This window comes from Equus quagga, chromosome 11 (assembly GCF_021613505.1).
Source record: "Equus quagga isolate Etosha38 chromosome 11, UCLA_HA_Equagga_1.0, whole genome shotgun sequence".
NCBI classification, from domain to species: Eukaryota; Metazoa; Chordata; class Mammalia; order Perissodactyla; family Equidae; genus Equus; species Equus quagga.
Genome location: NC_060277.1, coordinates 112,718,316 through 112,742,057, shown reverse-complemented (window position 1 = coordinate 112,742,057; position 23,742 = coordinate 112,718,316). Strand labels below are relative to the sequence as shown.

Here is a 23,742-nt window from a genome sequence, read left to right as displayed (position 1 = left end):
CCCACATCGTCACCAATACCCCACGTCATCAATCTTTTTTGCTGTCGCCATCCCAGTGGGCGTGTACAAAGGGGATTTTGTCTGCTTTCAGGCTGCGGACCGAGCAAGAGGCAGGGAAGGCAGGTTAGTGTTCCAGTTAACTTTCGCCAACTAACTAACCACTCCAAAACTTAGCGGCCTCCCACCACCACCATTCCTTTGTGCATGCATCCTCGGGTTGTACCTTGGGCTCAGCTAGGATGGCTCATCTTTGCTCCACACAGGGCTGGCTGGCCTCACTCAGGTCAGGCCTTACCGGGATGGCTGGGAGGGCGGGGCCCCTCTCTGCATTTGGTCCCTCGTCCTGGTGGACGCTACCCAGGCTTGGTCGTGTGGTGGCGGTGTTCCATGTGTCGAGATGCAAGGCCATCTGAGGCCTGGGCTTGGAACTCACTCACAACGTCACCAGATCAGCATGGATCCAGAGCGTGGGAAAATAGACTCCACGTCCTGATGGGAGGAGCTGCCATTTGAAATGGGCTGTAGCCAGGAGGCTGAGGACAGCTGGACTCAGATAGATTGGAAGTGAAGCCACCAACACCCCTGCCATGGACGTGTCGTTGTCCATGGGCCACGCCTTCCCCATGCTGCTGCTGCTGTTTTACCGCCCCTAGCGAGCATTCTGAACCGTTCCTGCCTCGCTGAGCCCTGTGCTGCAGGCTCGAGGCCCTGAGAGGTCGTCGGAGAGCAGCAACCGGGGCTTTAGGCTTTCACGGGCCAGGTTTCCCAAGCGCAGGAAGGAGGTTCAGATACACTGAGGAATAAATACCCTACGGGCCCTCCATAGAGGGAACTATTACACAGCCGTTCAAAAGGACTTTGTGGCCCCATATGTACTGACGTGAAAGATCTCCAAGACACGGTATCAAGTTAGACAAACAAGCAAGTTGCAGAACATTCCAGAACCTTCTACTGGTTGTCCATTGAGTCTCCATGTCCCATCCTTACCTTTCCCAAAAGGATCTCGCTGTTCCTTCCAGGAGCTACCCCTCCCACACTGGGCAGCAGCCCTGGGTGATCCAGGGAGGGCCCAGGGAGCCCCGAGCCGCTCTGCCGCAGTTACTGGTTTGGGGTGCACTTGGTGGGGGCGAGGAGCACGTGACCCGTGGTAGTGCTTCTGTTGGGGAGGGGATTCCCAGGTGATTCTTTCACCTTGAAAACATTTGTGTATCCCTCATGCAATGACAGGGTTTTGTTTGTTCAATTTTTAAAAAACTTTTTATTGAGATATATATGACATAATGAAAGGTTTTTCAAGAGCAGTCTCCCCACCGCTCAGGCCCTCACACCCCAGGTTTTGGCCACAGCTTTGCGCAAATATGCTCACAACTCCCTGAAATGCCTGGAATTCTTGGTAACTTCCTCGTGCCCCACCCATGAGGTCCCGGGCGAAGGTGGCAGGCCCTCGGGCCTCAGTGAGAGCTGGACGGAAACGGTTTGATGTGGCAGCAGCTGATCTTCTGCAGGAATGTCGCTGGGGGCACGCCAGGAGCTGCGAGCCAAGCATGTGGTAGTTGCAAAACGTCGGAGAGAATGCAGGGCTGGCTTCCCGGCTTCCTCTTCCTCACACCACAGCTCCGCGTCACGGGCCGACTCAGTCTGCACACACGCCCACGCCAGATGTGTGCATTCGCATGGTGCACTCGGGCCATCAGTGGAGGAGGACCTTACGGAGGCCCCTCGGGCTGAGCTGGGGGGTGATCCAGAGGACCGGGGTCTCTGCCTGCAAGAGAGAAACATAGAACGACACAACTACACCAAGGCGGCAAAGAGGAGCTGGAACCGGGTTGGGGACTGCAGGCCAGCAATGATGGCCTTGATGGAGGAGACCGCCCCAGGCTGTCATCTAAAGAGAGAAAAGGAGGGAGGCGTCCAGGAGATGGACTGAGCGGAGACAAACGTGGAAGAGTGGGACCGAGGGGTCTCAGGGAGGCCAGGTCAGCCAGGCCAGGCCAGGGCATCATCGTACTGCTCAGGGTGAGGCAGGGAACGTGCGGGCTGGAGTCCCGGCTGCCCTGCTCTGGCTCGTCATCAGAACTTGCTCAAGCAGGGCACCAGGGGCAGGCCTGCGGATCCCTGCCTCACCGGAGCTTGCCCACACCCCTGACCTCCACACACCCGCTAGAGAGGACCTCACGCCCCTGGAGCAGGCAGCCCAGGTCCCCAGCCCAGCCCGCCCACCTCAGATCCCAGGGGCTGCACGGATGCCCAGGCCTGACTCCCTGGAAGGGGTAGGAATTTGGGACTTGTGTTAGTTTCCTGGGGCTGACATCACAAATTGCCACAAACTGGGGCCTTGAAACAACACAAATTTATTCTCTCCTGGTTCTGGAGGCCAGGAGTCTGAGATCAAGGTGCTGGCAGGGCTGGTTCCCTCCAGACACTCTGCGGGAGCATCTGTTCCAGCCTCTCTCTCGGCTTCTGGTGGCTGCCAGTGATCCTTGACCTTCCTTGGCTTGTAGACACATCACTCCAGTCTCTGCCTCTGTCTCCACATGGCCTTCTTTTCTCTGTGTCCCTTTGTGTCTCAAGCCTCCATCTCCTCCTCTTATAAGGACTTCAGTCATTGGATTTAGGGCCCACCCTAAATCCAGGAAGATCTCCTCTTGAAATCCTTGACTTGATTAGATCTGAAGGACCCTTTTTGCAAACCAAGTTGCATTCACAGTTACTGGGGTCTAGAAGTCGGACATATCTTTTTGGGGAACACAATTCTCCCAACTGTGGGGCTGTTCAGAGTTCTAGGAGCAGAGCGTGCTCAGCCTCCGCGTGCATTCTCTGATCTGAACCCTGCTGGCAGCCGGGCAGGTGCTGGTGCTGGGGGCTGGGTCCTCTCGCAGCCTCACATTCCCACCACGGGACCCCAAGGGCACCCAGAGCTATGTGGGGGCCTCCAGCTCTTTTTTTCTCACCCGAAAACAACAAGCTCCTGCGTCTCCCTCCTGGCTGGGAACTGACGTCCAGACACCGCACAGCTCGCTGTTCCCGGGAGTCTGCTCACCTTGGGCGGGACCCAGACCCTTTCACCCACTCCAGCAAATCCCCCGTGTCTGGCGGGGCTCTTGGCTGTGGCCAGCTCAGCTCGTGGGGGACTGGTGCTGAGCTCTGGTACAAGGCCTCGGGCGGTGACTGCGAAGCTGACACGTAGACGCTGACGGCGATTCTAATCCACCTGCGTGTGATGCTCCCGGTGCTCCGTGGGGATTCGCGAGCGGGGTTTGAATGGATCATGGACCATGACCCCTTTCAAAGATCCGAGAGGCCGAGGCAGGGAAGCCCCCGAGAGACGGATTTTGGCTTAATGTGAGGAGGCACATTCTAACGGTCTGAGTGGGACAGAGACATACGGCTAGCGTTTGTCAGGGACGGTCACAGAGGCAGCTGGCTGAGGCTGGGACCTGAGTTCCAGTCCGTGGCTGTGAAGCTGAGTAGACTGGGGCCCTTCACCCCCGTCCTCAGCCTCCTCTTCTGTAAGATGGGGACCCCGCTGGCTTCTGGGCACCCTTTCATCTCTCAAGTCCTTGCCCTGGACCCAGAGGGACCAGCCTCTCCAAAGGAGGCTGAGAGAAAAATTGCCCTCTTCCTGCCTCTCGTTTCCTGAGCATCCTGGTGACACCGCTCGGCCACCGTCTGTTTGAGGGGCCCCCCGGGTGCCTCCACACCCTGGGCTTCCCATCCAGGCTCCACAGGGAAGCCGGAGCTGACTGGGCAAAGAGCGAATGTGTTCTTGGAATTTCAGCAAAACAAGGCCGCAGTTTTACCAATGAGAGGCGTCCCCCACTCCCGGGCAGTTAAGGAAGCCCCCCAACCCGGCAAACCTGGAGGTTTGGTCACCCCACTTAAGGATGGACAGTAGCCAGAGGTTCCCTGATGGTGGTCCCTTCAGAAGGAAAGAAATTTCACCACCACCCACCCCAGGCCCCGCCTCTGGGCCATGGAACTTCTTTTCCTTCTCAGAATGCACACAGACAATTTCTTTTTCTGGAACGCTCTTTCTGCTCCCCTCACAAGGTTAATTCCTACACATCCCTCAGTCTGGGGTCTCTCAACCTCAGACCCCGGGGCTCTTGCTGAAAAGGGCCTGAGCGTCCGCGTTTCTTACCGGCTGCCAGCAATGCTGATGCTGCTGGTCCGAGGACCACACGCTGGGCAGCAGGGGCTCAGCGGCACGACTGACGTCTGGGAACACCCACCTCTCTGTCTTCAGAGTTGAGTCAGCCGCTCCGCCTCATGCCCGAGACACGCCCTACGTCCTCCCCTGCAATAATCCCTCCACAGGGCATGGTGATCCACGCTTGCGTCTCTGCCCCCACTGGACTGAATTCATCTTTCCCACGTTCGGATCCCAGGAATGCCCAGCGCAGAGCGGGAGCATGGTCAGCCCTTAAATCTCCATCAAATGAATGAATCAACCCCCGTGTTGTAACAAGAGGTCAACACAGGCCTACGCCTGCCGTCTCCCCTACCCCATCTACGCAAACCCAGACGCTTAGGACGTGGATCTTGTTTAGAGCCGTAAGCAGAGGAAGTGAAAAAGCTGTGAACGCCGAGCCAGCTTAGGTCAGCTTCAGCTCAGATCATCTCAACCAGCGGTTCGCAGTGTGGGGTCCCTCATCAGCAGCATCAGCACCGCCTGGGTATCAGCATCGCCTTGTTAGCAATGTGAATTCTTAGCCTGCCTGGTCCCGCTGAGTCAGAGACCCCCTGGGGAAGGGGCTGCAATCTGTGCTTCCAGAGCCCTCCAGGCATTCTGGGCAATCCGCCCCCCCCCCCCCCCGCCGCAACCCCGGCGTGCAAAGCACGCGGCCTAGACGGGTGACAGCCGCAGCAGCTGCGTCTGGGAATCTCTGGGAGCTTTGAAAGCTCTGATGCCTTTGGGTCTTTGATCTGTTGTCACAACCCTGACAGCAATGAGAGGGTTTTTTCCTCCTGACACCTAACGGGCGGTGTCATTCCCAGCAGCCCTTCTCCGACTCTGACACTAACTGCCTGGGGTTAGCGCAGACCCCCAGGTTAAGGGCTCAGTCCCGTTAGACTGCCCGCCACTTCAGACGCCAGCCACAAGTCCCAAGGGGGGTTCCCACCACCCCCTCTTCGGGTTGGATAATTTACTGGAATGGCCCACGGAACTCAGGAAAACGCTTCACCTACTGTCACGGGTTTATCGTAGAAGGATCCAATGTGGGAACAGCCAGATGGAAGAGATGCCCACAGCAAGGTATGGGGCAGGGGGTGAGCTTCCCCGCCCTCCCCGGGTGCCCCACTCCCCCAACACCTCCACCACTCGTTCACCAACAGCAGGCTCCCCGAACCCCGTCATTTTGGGGTTTTTATGGGGTCTTCAGGATCGGTCAAACCACTGGCCACTGGGGATTAACTCAACCTCCAGGAGATGGGGCCGGGGCTGGAGGTTCCAAACTCCTAATCACGTGGTTGAGTCCTCTGCAACCGGCCCCACCCTCCAAGAGCCACCTCATTAGCATAAACTCAAGTGTGGTCCCTACGGCTCCTTAGGAATACCAACAGATGCTCTGCTCTCCCCAACCACTCAGTTAATTCCAAGGCTTTAGAGGCTCTTGTTCCAGGAACCAGGACGAAGTCCTAGCACGCATTTCCTATTGTATCACAATATTGCAGGCCCCTCCCCCGCCCCCCATTCTGGCAGGTCGGCTCTGCTCAGGCTCCTTTTGGCTGCCATGGTGGGGGAGGGAGGGGGCTGGACAGGAGAAGGCAGGGGCACCCAGGTGTCTGGGCAGGACTGCTGAACAAGGAGGGAGGCTGTCAGAGGTGGGGAGATGGGGCCCGTGGGCCTCTTTTCCCAGAGCCTTGCCCGCGAGCCGGGAGGCTGGCAGGGGTGCGACCACAGGCAGCTCCGGATGATTCCGTGTGTGCTGTGCGGAGCAGCTGTTCCCCATCGGAGCAGCCTGAAGCCCTTTCCGAGGAGCCGCGTGCAGAAGGCTTTGCTGCGTCACTGCAGACCCAGGGATGGGTAGCAGGGAAGGAGCGTTGCCTTGGCAACGCAGTGACTCAGGGGGCGCGATGGTAACCAGGGCTGCTTTTGACCTTGGCCATCTCCCGGGGCTGGTGGCTTTCTCTTCTCCCTGCTCTGCCACTGGGGCCATCCCCCGCCTGTGATGAGACACCGTTCTCAGGGGAGGCCTTTGGCGACCCCCCTCACTCCCACCCTCTCATCTTGGAGGGCAGTTGCCTCTGAAATAAATTTCCCCAGGTGGCGCAGAGGAAGCCTGTGCCCATTTGAAAGAGCCTAAACCACAGCGAGGACCCAGCTTGCCCCAGACTTGCCCTGTGGCCCAGAAGAGCCACACCTGCCGCTCAGTGCAGCTCTAACCAGACAAGCAAGGTGACCTCTGAGTCCCAGGTGGATCCGACACAACAGATGATGAAACACAGCCTTAGAGTCACATCTCCAGGCTTAACTGCTGTCTCTTGGCTGTGTGACTTTAGGCAGAAGGCTTCACCTCTCTGAGCCTGAGCGTGGTCTCTGTAAAGTGGGTGTCGATACACTGCCTCTCTCCAGGGGCTGGCGTCACCACTGCATGGAAGGGCATCTGAAGGCTCCCATGGGCCACGGTGCCCTTATCATGATGGGGAGGGTGTGTGTTACTCTGCTCAGGCTGCTACTACAGAGCACTGCAGACTGGGTGCCCTACAAGCAGCAGAACTTACCCCTCACAGCTCTGGAGGCTGGAGCCCGAGATCAAGGTCCCGGCAGACTCGCTGTCTCTGGGGGTCCTCTCCCTGATTCATTGATGGCCATCTTTTTTGCTGTGTTTTCACAGGGTGGAAGGGTGGAGGGAGCTTTCTGGGTCTCTTTTGTAAGGGCGCTAATACCATCATGGGGCTCCACCCTCCTGACCTGATCACCTCGCAGAGGCGGCACCTCCAAAGACCATCCCGTTGGGGGTTAGTTTGCAACATGCGAACTCGGGGGGGGACACCAATGTTCAGTCCACGACAGGATGTTATTGCGCCGTCTTTCCTGGATGCTCACGCAGGTCCAGCTCTGTGCCAGGCCCTCCAGGAGTCTCCGCTCTTTTAGAGGCCTGGGTTAGAGACCCAGTGCCCCCAGGCCCCGCCAGGAGCTTTCCCCACCCGCTTTGGATTAAGGCAGTGTTGCCCTCGGGGGTCCAGGCTTCATGGTCTTTCAAAGGCTTTGGGTTGACTGAGGTTCAGGGAGGGGCCCACGCTGCAGCCAGGCAGTCCCCATGGGCCCAGGGAACAGCCAGGAGGGCTCCCCTTGACCACACAAGGGGCCAGGCCAGCTCCCCTCCTCCCCCACCCCCGCTGGGCTGAGCTGCTCCCTTTGACCTTGGCGGCATCTGCTGGCTGCCTGCACAGGCAGCCTGCCTGGTCTCATGCAAGGTCAGAAGATTTCTGAAAATGCTTGAAATCTTCAGTTCTTATAAGAAGGATTCTCTTCCTTTTGGCACAGTGGGGAGTTTCTGGGCTGTGGGTTGTCCAAACCCTGGGGCGCCTGCATTTACTCATCCAGGCAGGGAGGAGGCCGGGCTGCGAGGAGGCTGGAATGGGGTGCCTGGAGCGGTGGGTCTTGGGGACTCGCCCTGAGCTTCCACAGGCTGGGAGTCAAGGCCCTCCAGCCAAGGAGGAAACAGGCCAGTTAGGTGCCCCTCCGCCCCCAAGTCAGGGCTGCCAGGACACCACGGCCCCGGGGCTGGCCACCCAGGGAGTCATCCAGCCTGCCGGCTCCAGCTGGCCCAACACTGGCACCTGCTCCCCGCACAAGCTCCAGAGGGCACCCTGGGAAGAATCCAGAGGGAGAGGGGGCCCCCCCGAGGCCCAGGAGGAGGAAAACTAGCTTGGCCCCTTTAAGAATCTGTGTTGCCAGAGGAGGGAAAATGCAGAGCAAGCCGTTTGGTAAACATCTGAGGGCTCCAGTAACAACTACCAGCTGTGCAGGGGCGCGGGGGGCGGGCAGGGAGGGCCAGCCTGGCTCGGCTGGAGGGTGGGATGGGCTGAGGTCAGTCTGGGTGGGAACCAGGCAAGAACAACTGTAGGGAGGACAACTGGCTCAAACAGGGAGAGTCGTTTGTTCGAGGGCAGTGGACAGGGGGAGCCTCGAAGCCGCTGAGCCACCTGGGCCTAGAAACTTCCATTTCCCTTGGTGCCTTTCCCCCGAATCCTTCCGGGAGATTTGTAGCTTCTCCTCAGTGCCAAACAGCGAGGACGATGGGAGAGGAGGCTGGGCCCAGTCCTGCGGGAGGGGAGGGCAGGGAGCGTTGGTGCAGCTTTCTTCAAGTCACTCCCAATAGCTCAACTGCTCGTCCGGTTCTTCATCCGAAGAGGGTGGTGGTTTGTATCTCTTTCTATCACTCGTAGTACCAAGCACAGCACCTGTGAACTGTCACTCAGCAACGCTCGTCTCCAGACCCATGACCTTGACCCTCACCTCCCTTGCCTGGGAGTTTTGCTGCAGCCTCCTGAATGGCCTCTCTGCCTCCCACCCCTCCAGGCCAGCTGCATTGAGCCACCAGAGTTATTGTTCTAAAGTACCTGATCGAGGTGTTCCCCTCTGCTTGAACCCAGATCATGACCCCGTGTTAGTGATAGTGGATATATTAGTTAGGATGCTTTTGCTTATGGGTAACAAATCCAATTCAGAAAGGCTTAGGGGCTGGCTCTGTGGCTGAGGGGTTAAGTTCGCACGCTCCGCTGCGGTGGCCCAGGGTTCGGATCCTGGGCACGGACATGGCACCACTTGTCAGGCCAGGTGGAGGAGGCATCCCACATCCCACAACTAGAAGGACCTGCAACTAAGATATACAACAGCGGGGTTTGGGGAGATAAAGCAGGAAAAAAAAAAAAGAAAGAAAGGCTTAAACTTTGGAGAGGATGTTTCTGTTCGTATCGACTGGAAAGAACAGAAGCTGGCTAGGCTTCTTGGCAGGTTGAGCCAGCAGTTCAGCCATGTCCAAAGGACCAGGTTCAGGTCCACCTCTCCTTTCTACCTTCTGTAGCAGCAACTTTATCCTCACATTGGCTTCCCTCATGGTGCCAAAACGGCTGCAGTGGCTCCAGCTCTATACCATGACTTTTAAAAGGCAGAGCGAACCTCTTTTTCAGGACTCCTGTTCTAGTTATCTATTTCTGTGTAACAAATCACCCCAAAACTTAGTGACTAAATCTTTTATTTTGCTCACAAATCTGTGATTTGGGCAGGGCTCAGCAGGAATGGTTCCTCCTTGTTCCACATGGCATCAGCTGGGGCAGCTCAACTGGGGCCTAGAGAATCTGTTTCAAGATAGCTCACTCACGTGGCTGAAAATGGTGCTGATGATGGCTGGGAACTCAGCCGGGGCTCTGGACTGGGGACCTCGGCTCCTGCTCATAGCGTGGTGGCTGGGTTCCAGGAGAACAAGGCAGAAGTGCACGGCATTGCTGTGACTGGCCTAGGAAGTGTCGCAGCCTCACTCCCCTTGCATACCATTGGTTGAGGTGGTCACAAAGCCCTGCTGGGTTTCAAGGGGAGGGTCCACAGAGCCCACCACTCACGGGAGGAGTGTCCAGGTCACACTGCTGGAGGAGCACGTGGGATGGGAGCTATTGTTGTGGCCATCTTGGAAAATAGGATCTGGGGAGGAAACCCCGATGAGCAGGAGCAGGGAGAATACCTGGGGAGGCAGCGAGGAAGCCCGGCGCTGGGCGGACGCGGCTGGGAGGGGAGTGGAGGGCTCAACTCTGCGAAGAGAAAGTGAACGACTTCCCACCGTTGCCCAAATCCATTCCGCTGAAGCCATGTTTCTACCAGGACTTCGAGGCAGACATCCCCCCCCAGCGTCTGAGCATGACCAAGCGCCTCTGCTACCTGTGGGTGTATCCTGAATCCTGACAGGGCTTTATGGAGCCCACTCCTGGCAGGCTCCCTGAACTTGAAGCCACCAGACCCCACATGGAAGCAAGGGCCTCGTGTCCAGCTGCTGCCCCCTCGGTGGAGGGACAGTTCCGTGTTCTCGTGGGTGTCACTGGGAGTGTTGCAGCTCTGAAGTTGCCCCTTCTGGTGCGAAGGCTTTTGGATATTCCTGGCCTGGAAGTAGCAGTAGTTAAAACTGAGAGAGCCAAACATTTCTACACTCCCAGGATGTTCCTGTCATCCTCGACAGCGATGCTGATGGATGGGAGATGTGGCAGCGCCGATCTGATCCACTTCTCCACATTGACCTGCGGCAGTGTGCAGACCTGATGCTGGTGGCTCCTCTTGATGCCAATACTCTGGGGAAGGTGGCTAGAGGCATCTGTGACAACTTGCTTACCTGTGTCATCCGGGCCTGGGACTGCAGCAAGCCTCTGCTCTTCTGCCCGGCGATGAACACTGCCTGTGGGAGCACCGCATCACCGCACAGCAGGGGGGCCAGCTCAAGGCCTTTGCTGCGTCGAGATTCCCTGTGTGGCCAAGAAGCTGGTGTGTGGAGACCAACGTCTGGGGGCCATGGCTGCAGTGGGCACCATTGTGGACAGAGTGAAAGAGATCCTCCCCCTTCACGGTGGCTTCCAGCAGAGTTGAACCCAGGATTTCTGTCGTGTGTGTCCCTCTGCACTCAGCGTGTTTTCAGGCCAAGCTGGTGAAGTAGATGGACGTTGGCAAAATATGATGAAGACGCCTGCATTTGCTGAGTAGGGCTCCAGCCTGGGCCTGCTCTGGAGCCTCCCCCGGGGCCTGACTTGCCCCAGGTTAAACGAGACCAAAGGCCCAGGTCTCAATTCCTTTCCACTTAGAAGATACTCACTTTCTGGAGCCCCTCCCCACCTCGTCCTGGGATGAGCACAGCAAGCAAGCGGAACAAGTTGCTGTATCGTCCCTGCGCTCTGGGAGAGGGACAGAGGAGTGGCTGAGAAGCCTTGACTCTACATTGTGCCCAAGAGCAGCTTTTAGAAACAGCCAAAGCTGGAGATCCCCAGCATGGCGGGCCCCTGGCCAGGCCTTTGGAGCTTCAGCTCGCTGGTATGGTGCCCAAGTGCCACGGAGAGTCAGGGAAGCCTGTTAGCTGGCAAGTCCCTGATTCCCCAGAGACCATGCCGTGAGATCGGGGGTACTGGAGAAGAAAGTGACCATTTAGGAGACTCTGTCCTTCCTTTAGAGCCCGTCTGTGGTCTCAAAGATTGGAGGCATTGCTAGGTATGGCTGGGAAGGGTCTGGGCTGATGAGTGACTGGCGCTCCTTAGTCCCCATGTTGTGTGGTGGCTAAGGGCAAAGGACCTTGAAGCCAGACAGCCCCTAGCTCAAGCCCCAGCGCTGCCACGTACTAGCAATGGGACCTTGGCTCAGAGCTCAGCCTTTCAGACCCTCGCTTTCCTCATATGTGTTATCATCCAGCTCTCATGGAGAGTTGAAAGGATTAACTGAGACAATATGTACAAAAAAAAAGAAAAATGAAAATAGGCTCTGCCGCCACCTCCTGCTAATGTCTCCTCCGTTCTCGCTGAGTCCATTTGGGGCACGTGCTTGGCACTAAACGGCTAGCCGAGGCCAGGGGACGGGCCCCGTGGCACCACTGAGCCCGGGAAGACTCGTCTCTCCCCAAAGAGTCTGGGCTGCGTGGGGAGGTGTAGATTCCAAACAAACCCAGCAGGGTCCCCCAGAAAGAGGGAGGAGGAGCCGGGACGCCATCACAGTGCCCCCGCGGCCGCGCTCATGGAGCGCTTACAGGGCACCCGGGGCTGTGCCGAGTGCTTGATCCTCGTCTACTCGATTACTTCTCCCCACGACCCAGCGAGACCGGGGCTGCTCTCCACACTTTACAGAAACCGAGGGCTATAACTTGCCCAAGGTCACAAGGCCAGAAGACGGCAGAGACAGAGTTAACGGTCAGGTCTGTCTGGCTCTGAGTCTACGCTTCTAACCACTGCATAGCAGAGTTCAAGACTTGTGGTCCGTGGCCGAAGAAAGCAACTGGAATGTGGAAGCATATGGCCTGGGTGCACTGGCAGCCACTTTGTGGCAATCCAATTTAAGAAAGAAGCAGATGAACGGAGGACGGGGGACCCTTGATCAAACACGGCAATGTCTGCCCTCCCTGGGGCCCCTTCTGTGAAGTGGGCCAGTAAATCTACTTTCCTGCTTAAGACTGTATGAGTTTGTGCATAGTTATCTACAATGGAGCGCCTCTTAACCCACGTGGGCGGCTGGTGTAATATTTTTCCCATTTCATCGTAGGAATTGTCTGAATGTCTGTCTGTGCGATTGGACAACAAGCGGCTTCGAGAAGGGAGCAGGCCTGAAGCATGTCTTTATGCCCAGTGTCTGGCTCAGCAAGTTACACTTCATTTTTTGAACCATATTAGGAGAGGAAATAAATGAGAACAGGTGTAGCTATTCTTCCAGGATTTTCAGGTGTCCATGTCGTAACCCTCTCTCTCTGCGTCCGCACCTGGGGGCCTTCCTTCCCGGCTCCCTATTGTCAGAGTGCAGACACAGAGCCCACCTTGCAGCTCAGTCCCCCAGAGGTGACACTGGTGAAAGAAAGAAGAAAGGCAAGTAAGTGCCTTTTTCAGGAGCAGCCAGGCCGTGGAGAGACCATGCAGAAGCTTTGTGGGAAGCGAGGGTGCAGCCCCAGTGCCCCGACGCCACCGACACGCTTCCTGGCAATAAACTAGGCCTCGCTGCTGTGAGAGCCTTCAGCCCGAGAAGAGCAGCCTTGCTTGTTTTCTTTTTCAGGGTTAACTTTTCACAAGTCTGATCTCCTCCCCCTCAACCAGCCCCGTCAGGGAGCTTTTGGCACCTGGAGCTTTGCTGAGCCTGATGAAGGAAAGCCTCAAAAGAAAAAAAAAATAGACGTGTGTTCTGGGAGTGTTTCTGGGGAAGTGTGCCAGCCAGCTCCTTCTGCAGCCTTCCCTCCTCGGCGTGGGCGCCCAGGGTCTGTCTCCGGCCCCCGGCACTTCCTCCAGAGCCGGCGAGTTGGAGCATGGTGGTCACCCGTCTCCACCCGTCTGGGAGGAAGAAGTGGGACCGGGAAGATGCAGCTGTCTTTTCAGAGAACGGGACTCGTCAGCTGATGGGTCTGGCTCCTGTTCTGACGCTGGGTCTCTACTCGGTTTGCTTTCCATCACAAATAAAAGAAAACTCCATTCAACAGGTGTGAGCAAGAAGAGTGGTCTAGAGCTGTCATCTAACAGTCCAGAATCAAGAGGTCCCAGCGCGTGTTCGCTCAGGGGCTCAGCGCGGCCGCACCCACCGCCATCGGCGGACTGTGGTTTTCTTACCCACTGACGTCCTCGGTGTTGGACATTTTCTCTGTCCTAACAGCAGCCAACCTTCCTTGCTATTTTGCCTGCCCCTTAGTTCTGTTCTGGGTTGTTTTCTCAGGAAAGGAAGGGGATGTTGGACCAGATTCTGGATATTCCTCGGATGTTGAGCAATTTCGACAGACACGATTCCTGCCACCTCGTAACTTTCCCTCTAAGACAGTCACCCCAGTAAGGATAAATGCAGACCAACTGTTGGCAAGAAATTGCAAGTTTAACCCAACTAAGCAGTGACCATGTTTTCTATATAAATAAAGTCGTCTTTGCAAAGATGACAAGACAGGTTTTTGAAAAATTGAGATGTGTGTTTGCGGTGGCCTGACCTAAAATAGAAGCCTGGCAAAGTGAGTCCCCACAGCTGGCAGTCAGGACAGAGGTCAAAGAGGGGACAGGGACCGGGAGGGGACACTGAGGAGGTGGTGTTCCAGGTGCTGGCGATGCTCCATTCCTTGCTCTGGACGGTGGTCATGTCGGCACGTTCACTCTGCAGGGATGGGCCAAGCTCGACCCTTCAGATTCGTGCGCTTCTCTGTATGTACATTGTGCTTGATTAAAACGTGTCTGTCGGTATCTCTCAGCCAGGGGGCCCAGAGGCTCCCTCTAAGGGGCAGGTCAGAGGGATGATGTCGGAGGGCAGAACTGCAGAGGATGGCACCTATCAAGATGCCCCGGCGAGAGGAGATCGGCAGGGGTTTGGGCTCTGAGCCCCAAAGCAAAGTTGCAAGGGCGCCCCTCTGATTTGTGGGTGAGCTGCCTATTCTGCGTGCAGCTCCATGCGCGTGAAGATGAGAGTCACGGGGTGTCGGCCCTGGTCTCGCTGAGCAACCTGGTCCCTGAGCAGCGCTGGGAGGCCAATTGTCTGGTCACAGGTCTGGGAATGGCTGTGCCTCTTCTGGAACCAGGGCTCTGCCTCCAACTCTCTGCCTTTCAGAGGTTGTTACATCCTGCTCGGACTTGCCACCATCACAGGAACCCTCAGTAGATGCCTTAACATGGGCACGTAGCCCGAGATGTCGGGGTTGCCCCTTCCTTGAGCCCCAAGTTTCCCCTCAAACACATCACAATCGCGGAGAGCAAAGCAACCACATTATTTCATAACATCCGTGCAGAGTGAGACTCTGAGGGAGGAGAGCTCCTGGGCCACGGGTCTTAAAGCCCGCCGACCCCAGCGCTTCCTACAGGCAGACGACCCTCAGCAGTTGCCGGCCCGGCTCTGTCACCTGTGCTCCTGCAGAGCCAGCATCGAACGGATAGAGGATTTTAGCAGCATTGGTAGATGGCCCAGACCCAGCCTCGCTCCATCCAGGCTGCCTGTTTTCCTCCATAACCCTGAAACAAGGATGCTCTGTCCCTCCTACATGTGGCAGGGCAGCAGTTAGCCTGTCCAGACCCCAGTCAACAGGAAGAGAGGCGTGGTGCGGTCATACAAGAAGGGGCACCTGGGTCCTAAAGGCAGGCCATGGGAGGACCCTGGTACCCCATGGAGACAAGATGACATCTGGTGGGTGATGTTCGACCCAGGCTACCTGTGGTCCTCTCTCAGCAAACGTCACTTTCAGGGAAATGCCAAACATATGAGGGAGGGATGGACAGGTGGAGCACAGAGGATTCTTAGGGCAGCGAAACGACTCTGTAGGATGCTGTAATGTGGATGCACGCCACCATACGTTTGTCCAAACCCACGGAACGTACACCACCAAGATGAGTCCTAATGTAAACTGTGAATTCTAGTTAATAATAACGTGTCAATGTTGGCTCAGCTGTGTAATGGTCCAAGTGTTTGTGTCCCCTCAAAGTTCATATGTTGAAACCTAACCCCACCGTGATGGTGTTAGGAGGCGGGGCCTTTGTGAGGTGCGTAGGTCATGAGGGTGGAGCCTCCTCCATAGAATTAGTGTTCCTATAAAAGGGACCCCAGCGGGCTCCCTTGTCCCTTGTGCCCTGCAAGGACACAGCGAGAAGATGCTGTCTATGAACCAGGAAGTGGCTTCTCACCAGACACCAAGCCTGCCAGCACCCTGATCTTTGACTTTGAGCCTCCAGAACTGTGAGAAACAAATTTCTGTTGTTTAAGCTGCACAGCCTCTGGAATTTTGTTGTAGCAGGGAATAGGGAAAACCGAGGCCAGTGGGGCTGGGGGGTAAAGGGGTACTGTCTGCTCAGTTTTCTATAAAGCAAAAACTATCTTAAAAATTAGTCAGTTAAAAAAATTATTTCAGTAAAAAAATTAACAATTTTAAAAGTGATTTAAAAGCAATTTAAATATTTAATGAAGGCATCACATTCAGACACTCAGTAGAACTTCCCTGATTCCTCTTTTCCCAGCTCTCCTTGCGTCACACCCAGAGCACCCGCCCCAGAGCCCCTCCCCCTCCTACCGGTGTCCCCAAAGCTGTCACTCCATCCCAGCCCACGTTTTCGACTCCCCGTCTTCCCCCTCTCGACATCTGGGTGGCTTTGTTGATTTAGCTTGCTCTTTTGCCAGCAAAGCTCTGCCTCTGCCAGCCCAAGGATGAGAATCTGCTCTCACCTCCTTCTGTTCTCTCTCTCACCCACAGCTCCCCCTCCGACAACCGCGGTCCCAAGGCCAGGAGTCAAGCCAGCAGACCCCATGGTTCTGAGGTCCAGGGTGGGTCCCGTGTGGCAGTAAATACTCATATGTTGGGGGTTGTCCTGCCCAAAAAGAGACGATGGTGATGGAGAAGCTGGTGGTGATGCTGCGGGGAGGGTCACAGTGGTTCTCAGGGGGCCTGACTCAGAGACGGGAAGGGTGACAGCTGGCTGGAAAATGTGCCGGGCTGTTGAGGAGGGGAGCGGACAGAGTCCAAGCGAGGAGAGGCGGTCGCGTGCCCCTGAAGCTCTTTCCCCGGGAGCGTGTGCTGTGAGCCTTTGCCGCGTCTTCCCATCCTATTTCCGGGGTCCCCCTGACAAGCTGGCGGAGCCATCCCTGTTTGTCTCTGCACTCTCTGGCCTGAAGGAGGAGCCCTAGCCTCAGGCTCTCTTGGGAGGGGGCCTCTCCTATCGTCCGCCCCTACCTCATCCTCCCTGCCAATGTCCCTGCAGATGCCCTCTGCTCCTGCCAGCCTGTCCTGGCCAGGTCCATGCCCACAAGCCAGGCTGGCTCCCCTCTCTGCCTCGGGAAAGCCCGCCTGTCCACCTGGAAAGCTTCTTTTCCTTGACTGTCTAAATTATACCCAACCTTCAAGGCCCAAATGCCACCATCCACATATCCTTTTTTTTAAACAGCTGTATTGAGATATAATTCACTTACCATACGATTCACCCATTTAAAGGGTACAATTCTATAGTTTTTAACATATTCATAGTTATGCAACCATCTCCACAGTTAATTTTAAAACATTTTCAGCACTCCAAAAAGAAACCCCCTACCTCCCCTCCCCGCTCCCTCAGTCCTAAGCAACTGCTAATCCACTTTCTGTCTTTATAGACTCGCCTATTCTGGACATTTCAGATGAATGGAGTCATGCAATGTGTGGTCTTTTGTGTCTGGCGTCTTTCACTTCGCATGTTTTCGAGGTTCATCCCTGATGTAGCGTGTGTCAGTCCTTCGTTCTTTTTAACAGCTGAATAATAGTCCCTTGTGTGGATACAGCACAATTCGTTTATCCAGTCCTCATTTGATGGATATTTGGGTTGTCTCCACCTTTTGCTATGAGGAGTCCACCGTCCACATTTAACCTTTTCCGAGCAGGTGTGTGCATTCTGATCTCTCCTGTCCCCACACAAACACTTCTTCTAATGATAACCACCCTCTACCAAGCACTGACTACGTGCCAGGCTCCCGACTGGCTCTTCTTATGTCCCACCATGCCTGAAGCGTACGGTAGATATTATTATTTCCAATTTATGGATGAAGAAGCTCGAGTCTGGAGAAGTAAACAGATTGGCCAAGAACACGGTAGAAATTGCGCTCGAGCCCAGGTCTGTCCTGCAACAAAGTCCTCCTGTTGTATTTATCTCATTTTTGGCATTTAGCCCTTCATTAGTCAGGTTTTGCATATTTTGGGGTCTCCTCAAAACTGTAAGCCTCTTTAGGGTGAGGACCATGTCTCTCGGTCCTTTCGTCTTAGATCCACTACCTTGTTGGACATTCCTTCCACACGGACTTGTAGAGTTCCTGTTGGTTTGCAGCCTGTGGGGACTCTGTGCTTTTCATCTGCTCAGCATCCCTCCCCTTAGCCTCTTCCTGGCTACAGGATGGGCATGTGGCTCAGCTCTGGCCAATCAAAGCCCTCCATCCCACTGGCTTCAGTGATTGGCTCAAGGATGGGCATAGGATCCAAGCCTGGCCAATCAGAGTCTTCCTCTTTATTTTGCCATAGTAACAGCTGAGGACACCTGCTTCCTCTTTGGGACTGGGAGCTCTAAGGACCATCAAGCCTGGAGCTGCCATTAGCAACTTCATCCTGCCTCCCGGGGAGAGCCTGCATGAGAATGCCAGGCAGATGTTAAAAATGGCATTGCAGGAAAATATTTAATGATCTGGAGAGATGTCCATGATACCTCCTTGCATTCAAAAAAAACAAGCTACAAAACAGTACATACCCTATTACTTGCTATATCTCTGCTCATATCTATTCATGTGCAAATAACAAAATGGATGATAGATGCCAAGATATTAACAGTGGTTCTCTCTGTGTGAGTATTGGTTATATTTTTTTCTTTTTGTTTATCTGAACTTTCAAAACTCAGCCTGAATTCTATACTTTTCAGAAGTTTTTGTTATTTTTACGTTTGTTTATTTTAAGCTAGAGCTCATGCAGTCCCCTCAAGAAGTCATTTCTAGCACATTCCTCTTGGGAACGATTTAGTTCAGCCTGAGTTGTCTCATTTGCCTTTTTAGAGCACACGCTTTTCCAACAACCCCAAAATCTGCCCTGGTCCCGGGCCTTCCCTACCTTGGCCCCTCTGCTCACCTGGTCCCCTCTCGGCCACCAGGACCTGCAGTCCCGACTGTGCCTGAGTGATGTCATCCCCGACTGTCTCCAGGACTGTTGGAGAAAGCCAGACCTCCCTCCCCACCACTCATCCTGCTGGGTGTTGTGTTTTCATTCTCAGCTCACAAGGAACCTGCAAAAAATATTTTCCTTGGCAGCCAATTAGAGAATAGCAGCCCCAGACATGCCTTCCAGGTGACGTCCGAGCCTGGAGCGGCCACTGCCTTCTGCAGCTGCCAGGAGACACGGTCATGGACAAGGCCAGGGTTCAGATCTCATTGCCTTGAATAGGGTTCTTCCCCCATCAAGGTTTGAGAGAGCACAAGGCCTAGGAGACGGGGCCCCATAGGACCTTTCCGGTGGACCAAACCTTTCTCCAGCCAATGGCACAAGTCTATCCTGCCAGGAGGTGTGGATGGCCCTCCAGGGGCCCAGACCCTGACTGCCTTCTCTCAGTGCTGAAGGGTCCCACGGGCAGGCAGTCAAGGGCCCAAGTGTCCCCCGGGCCCACGCATCTCCTTGTGAGGGCCCTACCCTCCCTCCAGAGAGGTGTCCATCCCACTCCCCTTTTGAGCAGGCCTGTTCTTCAGACCCCAGGCCCTGCCTACCCAGTTGGTGCCGGTGGCCACAGCCATCATGCCCGGTGTGAGTAGTCACCTGACCCCAGCTGGCTCATCTGATCATCGCACACAGGAATGTGACACAAGAGAAGAAGGAACTGGGTGAGAATGAACTGAAAGGGCAGCAGGGTGGAGCAGCCAGGCCGGGCTGTGGAAAGGCAGAGAAAGCCAGAGGAGAAAGCAGACGGAGAGGCAAGTAGTTGGGATAAGCCATTGAGGGAGGGAGCGGAGCAAAGGGAGCAGGTGCCCGGACAGTCCTGCAGATCCTGCCGTCTGGCTGTACCTCTTGTTTGTAAGTTACATGACAGGCCCTGCATCTTTTGAACAAAGCCCACTTTAGTTCAGCCGCCTCACCTGGGCTTTATTCCCTACAACGCAAAGATCCAGATGGGCTTACACTAAGGGTGTCTGTCCCTAGGTGGGAGGGTCGTCCTTGCCTGCCTCCAGGTGGAGGGAGATGGCTTCCTCTCCTTCCTCCCCCCTCCCTTTTGCTGCTCATTCCCAAAAGCCTTGAGTTCTTGAAGAAAGTGCTTCCCTGGGACTGGACATCTCCCCAAACCCTGGTGTCCAAGGGGTGAGTTCAGGGCAGAGGACCTTCCAGATCACGACCAAAAGTCACCAGGCAGCCGTGGTTCAGTGGACCCTAAAAAGCATGCTGGTTGGGCATGCTGGCCGGTGGAAAAAGGAAACAGTTTTCAGGGTCTAGTGGGTTTGGGTTTAAATCCTGACTCTAGCAGCTTCCCAGCTATGCGACCTGCTTTTGTCTCTTGGCTCCTTGGTAGCCAATATCACCCAGAACTTGCCGTGTGCTGGACGCCTTCCTATGAGCTCCTCTAGACAGGACTGCTAGTAGGATCCTGTTTTCCAAAGAAGGAAGTGGAGATGGGAGAGGTTCAGCAATCGTGCACAAGTCACGCACCTGGTTTATCTGAGTCTGGGGAGTTGGTTTTGCCCTAAGAGAAGAAAAAAGTCTGTGCTAAGATAAACCCTCATAAAATAAAGTTAACGCGCTTCTCTACCAAGAAGAAGAGAAGGTAAACCTTCCAAAAAAATGTTCTTCCAATATTTACACAGGAACTTCGACGTCTGGGATTTGCTTCAAAATAACCCACTGGGGCGGGTGTCGATGAAACAGAATTGGATGAGCTGATCACTTTCGAAGCTGGGCATTGGTACGTAGGTGAGCATCATACCGTTCCCTCTCCTCGTGAATACGCTCGGAAGTTTTCATAATAAGACATTTTGTTAAAGCGGCAAGTAGGAACCTGGCCAGAGCTGAGGAGTGAGCTGACAACAGATGTGAAGGTGCAGGCAGTGAGCCCCGAGACACACACATAAGGAGCCCGGAAGCCCTCCCCGTGGCCCCACCGCCAACCACGCTCCCTCCCCACCCCTCTCCCTGTTGACTCCCATGTCGTCCAAGAACCCTCGGCTCTGAGTAATAAATGTGCCTCTCGGCGGGACATGTGTTTCCAATCATACTGCTCAGCAGTGAGTCACCACCGACAGCTGCTGCCTGTCTCCATCTCCCGCCACTCACCTTCAGATCCGCCATGCTGACAGCCCGGGCCCTGCCCCCACCCCAGCTCTGCGCTCAGCCAGCCTGACTCTCTGCGAGCTAGCTGCGGCGTCCTCCTACCTCCAGGCCTTCAGGCGGGCCAGTCCTCCCATCTAGAACAACTAGACCTTCTGTCTTCACGCAGGCCGGTTCCCCGATCTGGAGCAGTGCCCTCATCCTTTATCTGGATAACTCTCACCAACCTCCAGGTCTCATCTATCCCAGGCGGCCTCCCTGCACCACCTGACCCCACTGGCGCCCTTGCTCCACCAGCTAGCACTCAACACGCTTTGCAGTCGTCTCCGTCTGTGTCTCTACTAAAGGGTGGTTTGTTCTGGAGGAGGGAAGGACTGCTTTTCTTCCATCACCATCCTTGGTCCTGCACACACCTGGCACATGGCTGGTGCCCAAACATGTTGAGAGAATGAATGAACGAATGAGCTATAACCTTAAGAAGTAGGAAGCCATGGGGAGACAGACAGGAAGAGAAGAACCGGTGAGAGAAAACACAAGGAGACTAAGGAGTCCAGGTCACGGGCTACAGAAGGGCAGTTTCCATCTCTGGCCCTCCTTAGGGTGACCGGCTCTGCACACAACCCCAGCCGGTCACCTCCCTAGGAGGGAAATCAATCACCAGCCACCTCCGGCTGGCTGGGCTGGGCTAGCCTGGGGGCATGGTGAGGAGGGATCCAAGGCCTCTGGCCGGCCCGGCTCCCTGGGGAAGGCGTGCTGGAGCCATTTGCCTCTGAGGGGACTTGGGGGGGGGGGGGGGGGGGGGGGGGGGAGCCAGGCAGGGAATGCCCGTGGGCTACTTGCCAGACACGAGGCTGCATCGAGACATCCCTCTTCCCGCCCTAAGGTGTCAGACCACAGTCCTACTCGATGGGGAGCACTGAGGGGGACCCAGAGCACTCTCTACATCTGCAGGAAGCCTGGTGCTGGCCCAGCCCCCAGTGACTTCTCTGTGGGCATCCAGGCAACATGGCTCCGGGGTCAGGTGACACCTGTCAGGGGATGCTGAACAAGAGCTGGAGAACACAGGGGACACTGAGCGATGACTAGCCAGCGGCCTTGTTCCCAGGCCAAGAAGGCCAGGTCAGAGCCAGGGTGATGCAGATGGAGGAGAGAAGCAGCAGGATTTGGGGTGGGACTGCTCACACGAGCCCACTTCTACCCAGGTGCTAGGCAGGCCCAGGGAGACGCGGGGACCGGAGAGTGAGCCACTGCCTGTTGGCCCCTCTTGCCTATGGAGCTGGGCAGCTCTCTCCTAGCTGAGGGGAGGACGAGAGCGCCAAAAAACAAAGAGCCAAGGAGGCAGACCCCAAACTCCAGGAAGCAGCTGGAAACAGCGGTAAGGACCTGATGAATCACTTTCCGAGGACCTGGGCTTCTCCCGGCCTCTCCCATAGCTCCGTGGCCTTCTGGTCTCTTTGTTGGTGACCAGAGCCACCTCAAACCCTGCTCTTCCTGTTGCCGGGCATTTCAGCTCGAGGCTGAATGAGAGCCTTTAGGAATTCTGTCCCTCACCCTCACGCCGTGCTCCACAGGGTGACGTCTAGGGCCTGAGACCTGTTCCATAGGCTTCAAAGCTGGTCACAGAGGGAGGGAGGCAGCTTGGAATCTGAAGGTGACAAGACGCTGGATGGGGATCGAAGGAGCTTGGTGCTGGTGACCACAGGGCTGACCTCACTGAGAACCTGAAGCATCCCCAGAGAAGAGAGTGGGGTGGGGGGAGAAGGAGGGAAAAGGAAGACAAGGCAGCAACATAGAAAGAAAGATAGGATTGGGGAGAGGGAAGGAGAGAGAGAGAGGAAATTCTTGGGCACAGTCCTAATCATAGCCTTGAAATGAAATTTACTGCTGCACTCAGCATGGGACGCCAGCCAGCGCCCCAAACCAGCCCCCCTTCTGTTTGGATTAGGCGATGACATCATGGCCATGGGCCCGTCACTCCCAACACCAAAGGAAGAGGAGGATGGCGGGGAAATCTGAGCCCCCGCCTCTGGGCTTCCAGGGAGGGAACCTGAAACCAGGAAACTCAGCCTCAACAAACCCCTGCTGAGCTGGGCAGCCAGTTCCCGAGGTGTCCCCGCCCCTCGATCCTGGCCAGCCCCTGGTCCCCAGAACGTCAGCTGAGGCTGCCTCCTGCAGAGAGCCGGGGATGGAGGAGCACTGGGTTCCCAGGCCTGCTCGCTGGCCTCGCTCCCTAACCCGCCCGTGAAAGGAAGCATATGACCACACGCCCAGGGCCAAAAGGAAAGAGCCGGGGCAGGAGCAAATGCAGAGCAGCAGGCCTGACAGAGCCACGCTCACCATCTCTCTCGGTCCTTTGTTTTTCACGGGAACCAAGTCTAACCCAGGACCCAGGAGAGCCGGTTCCGGGAGATGTAGGAGGCAGACAGGTGGGCGAGCGTGGAGGAGAAGAGGAAGGTAGAGCTCAGGTGTGTGGACTCTGGGGAATCCTGGGGTGCGGATTGCTGTGGGAGCTGCTCCCTGAACCCTCCCTCCTGGTAGGAGGGCACGGGGCCCTGCTTGAACCCGCCCTGGCAGGATGGGAGACCCTTCCGGGTCAACGGGAGGTGAAACACGGCCACAAGGAGGAGAAGCAGTGCCATTCCAGAGTCCATGTGGGACAAGGTCTCAGAGGCTTCCGGGCACAAGGGTGACATTGCTGCTGTCCCAGAGCCACCCCCAGAGGAAGGCTCTATGTGCTTCCAGTCCACGTGTCTGCCCCCAGATATTTTAGATGTGGCAGTCTCCTCAAGCCGATGACTTCATGAGCTTCCAGTTCACCCCCAGGACAGCCACCCCCCTCCCTCCTTTCTTTCTGGAGTGACTCTAGACGGGATGGGAGCTGCAAGGGTTGGTGTTGAGACTGCTGCCCGGTCTGTGAAGGCTGGTGCTCTGCCGAGCAGGGAGCAGGGCTTCAGATCCAGGCAGGCTTGCAAGGTGGGAGCCCTGGCTCAAGGCTGCCTTTGCCCCGAGGGGTGCCTGCGTGGGAGGGAAGGCAAAAGGAGTGACAGGTGTGTAGGCCAAGAATGAAGGAGAAAGGCCAAGCCCCGCCTCCTTAAAGATGCCCTATGGGAGGGCGTAAAACACAGGCGCGCACGCAGCGAAAGAAACCCCAACGGGAGATGTGAGCCAAGAGCACTGTAGATGATGGAGTGGGATCATTTGAAAGTGAGTGCCTTCAGGAGTGCAGCCAGGGCAGGCTGTAACAGTGCTACACAGAGAGTATAGAAAAACATCCGCATTTCTGCCCCGGGAGCTGTCCATTTTAGGGTTGAAA

The 23,742-nt window shown here is 56.0% G+C and overlaps 1 protein-coding gene and 1 pseudogene across 1 annotated transcript; one reads left to right on the top strand and one right to left on the bottom strand.

Moving 5' to 3' along the window:
- Positions 1-1,309: 1,309 nt before the first annotated feature.
- On the bottom strand, positions 1,310-9,068 carry LOC124247274 (uncharacterized). The gene is made up of 3 exons (XM_046676348.1): positions 9,027-9,068; positions 2,952-3,202; positions 1,310-1,762 (listed from the first exon to the last, which is right to left on the bottom strand). Exons 1-3 carry the CDS (start codon positions 9,066-9,068, stop codon positions 1,363-1,365), a joined length of 693 nt encoding a protein of 230 aa, XP_046532304.1. The 3' UTR covers positions 1,310-1,362.
- An 848-nt stretch (positions 9,069-9,916) lies between these two features.
- On the top strand, positions 9,917-10,579 carry LOC124247761 (phosphopantothenoylcysteine decarboxylase-like; annotated as a pseudogene).
- Positions 10,580-23,742: the final 13,163 nt, after the last annotated feature.